Raw genomic sequence first — 7,564 nt, forward strand, 5'->3', positions numbered from 1 at the left:
ATTTTTACATGCAATTGGTACATCTGAGTTGAACTTTCCAAAACCTCCACCAGGTAATACTTGATAATCTTTAAGATTAAATTATATACTCCATATATAGATTTAATTTCTTATCATGTTTTCTTTCATTTAATAATATACAGGTAAATACTATTTAGTAGATGCAGGCTATCCAGAAAAGAAAGGTTATCTAGGACCATACAAAGGAGCAACATATCATTTGCCAGAATTTCGTCGTGTTAATGGACCTTCTGGATACTACGAAATATATAACTATGCTCATTCTTCACTTAGAAGCGTGATAGAACGTACATTTGGAGTTTGGAAAAAGAGATGAAAAATTTTACGAGATATGCCTAGTTTTAGCTATAAAAAACAAATTCAAATTGTTATTGCAACAATGGCTCTGCATAACTACATTAGACGTTATTCTACAAGTGATCGTAAGTTTAAAAAATATGATCAGATGGACGTTGAGCTTGAAGAAGAAGATGGATATGGTGATGAAGGTGAAGCTGAAAATGGAGTTGAAAAAGTTGGAGATGAATTTCTTGGAACTATGGAGATGGTTCGAAATAATATAGCATCAAGTTTGATTGGTGGAAAAAAATAGGTTATAGTAATTTAGGTAATTTAGTATTTTTAGTAATGATGTTTAGGATTAAATAAATTTTTATGATACTTATATAAAATTTTAAAGTTAAAAAATAAAAGAATTTATTTATTATATTCATGTTTATTATGAATTTTTTATTTTCACATTATTTTATTTTAAAATATTATATAAATTTTTAAAAAATTTGAAAAAAGAAATTATTTTTTGTTATAAACATGTTTATTATAATTTTTTCAACTTTTAAAAGCTGTTTTACCAAACACAATTGTGGTGCTTGTACTTATTAAAAGTCATTTTTAATTTGATTTTACCAAACACAAGTGCTGCAGCTTTTAAAAAGCTATCTTTTAAAAGACAGCTTTCATAAGCTATTTTCATCCCTGGACACAATTCAATTTTTTTTTCATTGAAGATGATCTAATAAAAAACATAAAACGTAAAATCTTAACAATATTTAAATCGTAAAATCGTCAAATTTAATACAAATTTCATAAAATCAATAAACTCATTTAAAATCGTAATATCAAAAAATTTTAAAAGTTAAATTGAGATTCTAGTTAGTATGCTCGCGGGGTTGATGCAACCAAAATCAGTTATCATTCTTCCTAGCATAGGCGTCATTGCTTAAGTAACATTAAGGTCAATTAAAAATTTTTTAATATACTGCCAAAACATTTATTATTTTTAATAATAATAGTTACTATCTTTTAGAAAGATAAAAAAAAAAAACTCCCCAGTTTTTATTTATTTTTTTAAAAATGTTTTTATTGTTGTTATATTTATATTTTATCTCAGAGAAATTTTATAACAATATATTTGAAGGAGAATAACTATAGAAAATAGTAAAAATTAAGTAACAATTAATTAAGAAAATTTTTAATGTGTTTTATTTCTTTTAGGTTTTAATAAAAACGTTTTATAAACATAAAAAAATCATTATTATATATTTATATATTTTTAGTAAAATGCTTAACTATTACAATAGTCAAATTTATAAATTATCAAATTTTTTTACAATATTATAAATAATTTTTTTAATAAATATCAAATATATATATATATATATATATCTTAAAAATAATTAATTGATGGCTGAAATTTTATGTCAATGTATTTTTTTTTTATAGGATCAATTAACAATGCAATCCTTATCTCAATATCCTAAATATATATTTAATAATAATCATTCAACATAATAAATCCCTTGTTCTCTAAGATTTTGAGTTTAAATGCAACCCTCTTCGTAAAATTTTAGCTAATTCAGATAAAAATAATCAAATTCTTAATAATACTTGCTCAAGAATTAATTAAAATAATTAATGGAGTGAAGTATGATTAAGTGATAATATCAAAAAAAAATTACACGCTCTATATATTTAAATTAAATCCTGATAAAATTACCAAATTCTTAAGCATTTTATTACTATATTTTATCGCCAAATCAAATTACAATCCGGTCCCTACTATAAATAATTAAATATTAACTTCCAAGTCCTTTTCATAATTTAGAACACTATTTTTTAAGTTTGTTTGGTTCGTATTTTTATTTTTATTAAAAATTTTTAAAATTTTTATTTTTTTTATAAAATTTTAAAAATAAAAAATATTATAATCTCGCTAGGAAAACAATGACTTATTTGTACAACCATTCGAGTACTAGGGATAATAATCATTTTCCTAAAAGCTTATATTCTATTAGCTTCTCGTACTTTCTCTAAAAATAAAAATAAAAACACAAATCAAATATATATATATATATATATATATATATATATATATATATTTTTTTTTTTTCTGGTATCCCCCTCCTTTCAACCATGGATGATGGATTGATAATTCAATTTCATGAATCACTATAACTGAAACTCCATTTGCATGATTCAGTGTTCTTAATAATCGAATCGTAACTGTGGCAATGAAGCTTCACTTGTTCGATCAACTCAACCACTCTCAAAGATCAGCTCTTGCTGCAGTTTCCGTTATTCTCTTCCCCTATTTCTTTCCCAACTTGTTCCAACCTTTGGGTCGCGCTTCTCCTTCTATGTTCTCTGTAACTCCCTTCTTTCTCTTTAATCCACTTCTTTATTTCCTCAATTTGATACATTTCAGTTGTTTGTGATCTGTATTGGAAGAAGAATCGTGAATTTGCGATTTTATTTGTTTTTGTTTTAGCTTCCGCTTCTTCTTCTAGAAATATAACCATAAAAAGAAAGAAAAGTTTAATTTTGAATATGGAACCTTTTTTTATGGAATTAAAAAAATTGTTTTCAACTGCAGGAATGGAATGCTCCAAGGCCTATGCATGTGGATTTGCTTGAGGGTGCTTTGCAACGCCAAACTGTGAGTATAGTTCACATTATTTGATTCATTTAACTTTTTTTACCAAATTTTTTGGGTGTATTTATATCTGTTTGAGAATTTTCCAATTATTTGTTTCTTTTTCAGCCTGTGGAACTTCAAACTAGTCTCTGGTCTCCTTTGGAATTCCAAGGATGGAAACGTTGTATTGAGCCTCCAAAATCACCTTGTGAGTTCAATTTTGCAAATTCTTATGCAGTGATAGTTTGTTTCTCTTGGAAATGAGGACTGTGTTGCTTATTTTACATATTTGATTCGAATTTCTTTTGCAGCATTACCCCAAAAGTCTCGGGGTTATATCCAGGTTTTCCTTGATGGAGGTTTGAACCAGCAGAAGATGGGGGTAAGTAAATGATTTTGTGTTGGAAGGATGTAATTTCATCAAAGATATGAAGAATAGTATTAGTGTATATTGATTATTCATTAACAGCATGGTATTTGGCTAAACACTTTGATCACTCTTCTTATATCACTTGCCCACGTGCTTTCTTTGATAGATATGCGATGCTGTTGCTGTTGCTAAGATTTTGAATGTTACATTGGTGGTTCCACATTTTGAAGTTAATCCTGTTTGGCAAGATTCAAGGTATACATAGAGTAGCCTGTTTCGCAACAATTTTTTTTTATTCTTTGTTTCATTTTCAAATATGGAATGTATCTATTTACCTGAATATTATGTTTTTTTTCCTGCAGTTCATTTGCCGATATATTTGATGTAGATCACTTCATTGATGTCCTCCGTGATGACATCTCAATTGTGAAAGAACTTCCTAGTGACTATTCATGGAGCACAAGGCAATACTATGCCACAGGCATAAGAGCTACTAGAATTAAAACAGCACCAGTTCAAGCCACTGCTGACTGGTACATAGAAAATGTCTTGCCTGTACTTCAGAGGTATGCAAACTGCTTATCCTCCAATGCTGTCATAGCATTTCTTTTCATTACAAATGAACTTTCATTCTACCATTACTATAGTCATTGATTTACTTCGATAGTTTTTTACTTTTATCATTGTCAACATTTGCAAGAAGCTTTTGATGTTGAAGATTAGTATGAAATTCTATGATATAATTTGTAGGTGATTCTCTAGATAGCTATAAAGACATAACTTCCATTTTGAGCTTGGAGAACATGTTTCCCGTGAAATATTATTGTTTGCTTCATCGACTGGAAAAAATGGAGACAGTTAGAAACAAGTATTGGTGAGCTCATGATATTTGTCCAAATGGAAGACATGAAGTACTATGCATAATATTAGGTTTTTCATACTAACTAAGGCAGCAGGTTTTTAATACACTTTTAAGACTTCATTTGTTTGTAGAAAATAAGAAAATATTTTGATTATGATGCATTTAGAGACACAGAATTCTGATTAGTTGGCACTTCAAGTCAATTGCTAGGCAGACACCTTGGATAACCATTGATTTCAAGTGTGTTAATTGGCACTTTTAGTTGTTATAGATAATAAATTGATAACCATGGATATACCTTGGATAAAGAATACTTCGCGAGCGGGGTGGGGGCTTAATTTGGATGAAATTTGTTTGACGATATCAACTTCTTGTTGAGGCTATAATGTTAATGAGGATCCTAAATGCATTGGATTTTAGCTTTTGTTCTTCCTACAATAGCCTAATTGTATGCAAAGTATTCTTACAGGAAGGGGGGAAAAAACATAGGCCCCAAAGGCCATGAGGCGTTCTTTGCATATATACTATTTACATAGATGTCTATTTTCAAATGTTGTAGATTTTCTGGTTGATACAGTTACGGGATTGCTGCTATTGCACCCTTCTCTCATCGCTTGACATTCAACAACTTGCCATCAGACATCCAGCGTCTCCGTTGTAAGGTCAACTTTGAAGCATTGACCTTCGTTCCACATGTCAAGGAGTTAGGAGAAACCATCATTCATCGCCTTCGACAGACTCCTAGCATCAACCAAGCAAAGGGGAATGACTATATGATGGAGGGAACTGTTGAATTTATAAAACAGCAAATTGGGAAGTATATTGTGTTGCATCTGCGTTTTGACAAGGTATTAGCCTTTACCTCAGTCATATCTCACTGATATCTCATTATCTCCTCAAGACTTTTGATAATACAGCAGTGTTCTTAAATTTCTAGCTCATTTTACCATTTCCTAACACAGAATAATTGCTTTATATTATGAAGTAGAACCATTGATATAATGGTCTTATTACACAAGTATTTTTTTTCTACTGTTTCTGTAATTATACTTGCTGTGTTTGAATGACGAATTCATGATCTAAGCTTTAGTAGCAGATGAGCCACTTTGTACACTTGTCATGCACAATGAATATGTTAATTTCTATCATGACGACCTTTTAAAGTAACTACAAGCTTTTAGGCAAATTTTATTCTATCTTTTGTGCATGTGTGTAAGCATGCTAGCATGTGCTTGAATGATGATTTATGCTATTGTAAAATATTAGCCAATTATACATGTTTAAGTAGAACAAAAATGATTATTTTTGTTGTAGAGATCTATAATCTATTAGATCAACTACTGTGTTAAAAAACTGCACGTTTCATCTTGAATTCTGCACATCTCAGTTGCTGCTCTTCATCATCTTTCTCAGAAGATTGACACTCCTATTTAGTTTCGTAACAGCAACATTGACTGAATCCAGATTTCCTATGCAGGATATGGCTGCTCATTCAGCTTGTGACTTTGGTGGGGGTAAAGCTGAGAAACTTGCTCTAGCTAAGTATAGACAGGTGATTTGGCAGGGAAGGGTGTTGAAAGCTCAATTCACCGATGAAGAGTTAAGAAATCAGGGGCGTTGCCCGCTGACTCCCGAAGAGATCGGATTGCTTCTGGCAGCTTTGGGGTTCAACAATAAAACACGGCTTTATCTCGCTTCCCACAAGGTTCGTGGACATCGTATAAAGTATGATGGCTTGTGATTATGTAACACCAATTAATTCATTTGTGATATTCATAAGAATGTAGCTGGTGATTAATAATCTAATAGCAATCTTTTCTTTCAGGTTTATGGTGGAGAAGCTAGGATAGCATCTTTAAGCAAATTGTTTCCACTGATGGAAGATAAGAGGAGTCTAGTCTCCGCTGAGGAACTGGCCAAGGTTAATGGAAAGGCATCACTATTAGCTGCTGTTGATTATTATGTGAGCATGCACAGTGACATCTTCATTTCTGCTTCTCCTGGCAATATGCACAATGCTCTGGTAAGATCCATTTTTTATTGTTAAAAGCATTTTATTTGAAATTCAACAGTTCTAAGAATCATATTTCACACCTACTCATAGTTTTAAAGGAGCCTAAACAAAGCTGAATCTGATCTATTAAGGCCTGTTTGGTTTCTTTTCTTTTTTCCTATTTACATTGTCAATATGAAAAGCAACATTTTACAACGGAAAAAGGTGAAAATGCCGAAAGCAACATAATCTTTTCTATTCTGCTTTCACTTTTTCTCCTAACTAAATCCTGAGAACAAGAACTGGAAATAGAAACCAAACATAAACTGATACAAGATATCAAGAATAAATCTTACTATTTAAACGGAACACCCTATGCATTTGTAGGTGGGACACCGTGCTTATATGAATCTGAAGACTATCAGGCCAAACATGGGGCTATTGGGGCAGCTATTTCAGAACAAAAGCATAGGCTGGCCAGAATTTCAGAGCGCAGTTCTTGATGGACATAGAAATAGACAAGGCCAGATAAGATTAAGAAAAGAGAAGCAATCAATTTATACATACCCTGCTCCTGATTGCATGTGTAAAGCTTAATGATGAGAAGAGGAGGTTTTTTATGTAGTTAGCTACATCGAGTTGTTATTGATTTATTAAGTTCCACAGAAATTTCCTCTCACACGATTCTAATTGTAATGTTGCTCTGGGAGTTTTAGAATTCATTCTATTAAAGATTAAATGGAACTATTTTTTTTGGAGTGACACTAGTTTCAAAGAAAGTCTCACTTCATCAATTGTGTTAAGTAAACAATATATTAGCATCAAACAGATATGGGAACTTAATGCACACTTGGAAACTAATTCTACCTAAAGGGGATCTTTTTTTTTTTGCTTCTTTTTTAATTTGGTGCAAATTATTGTTTGTTTTATGTTCATTATCAGAAAAAGAATGCCTTCTTTCGTTTTACATTATACATCAAACTTGGACCTCATTATATGTGACTTGAACAAACATTGAGCATTGCTAGTGCTATCTGAATAGGGATGTCAATGGGGCAGGGCGGGGGCGGGGGATGCCTCCCTACTCCCCATCCCCGCCCTCAGATTTACTCCCCATCCCCGCCCCATTCCCCGCCGTGGGGGAAAATTGCTCCCCATCCCCATTCCCCACGGAGCCCCATTCCCCGCGGGGACCCCATTCTCCATCTACATAATAGTTCTAACTAATTTTTAATTTTCATATTAATAGAGCTACAAGTATCTATCTTATACAAAAACTGCAAGATTTTATACAAAAAGTCTAAATAACACGATGGTGACTTCTTTTGAAATAACGCAATGGGGAGACGCAACGATGAGCCAAAGAAAAAAGCAGCGGACAAGGTGGGAGACGCGACAACAGAG

General features: G+C 31.7%; 1 protein-coding gene across 1 annotated transcript; it reads left to right on the plus strand.

Moving 5' to 3' along the window:
* Positions 1 to 2,389: 2,389 nt before the first annotated feature.
* On the plus strand, positions 2,390 to 7,032 carry LOC112765704 (O-fucosyltransferase 31). The gene is made up of 10 exons (XM_025811573.3): positions 2,390 to 2,666; positions 2,894 to 2,956; positions 3,062 to 3,143; positions 3,247 to 3,317; positions 3,472 to 3,560; positions 3,668 to 3,871; positions 4,745 to 5,015; positions 5,645 to 5,872; positions 5,993 to 6,190; positions 6,548 to 7,032. The coding sequence occupies exons 1-10, from the start codon at positions 2,532 to 2,534 to the stop codon at positions 6,755 to 6,757; spliced, it is 1,551 nt and encodes a 516-aa protein (XP_025667358.1). The 5' UTR covers positions 2,390 to 2,531; the 3' UTR covers positions 6,758 to 7,032.
* The last annotated feature ends 532 nt before the right edge of the window (positions 7,033 to 7,564 follow it).

Source organism: Arachis hypogaea, chromosome 17 (genome assembly GCF_003086295.3).
Source record: "Arachis hypogaea cultivar Tifrunner chromosome 17, arahy.Tifrunner.gnm2.J5K5, whole genome shotgun sequence".
Classification (NCBI taxonomy): domain Eukaryota; kingdom Viridiplantae; phylum Streptophyta; class Magnoliopsida; order Fabales; family Fabaceae; genus Arachis; species Arachis hypogaea.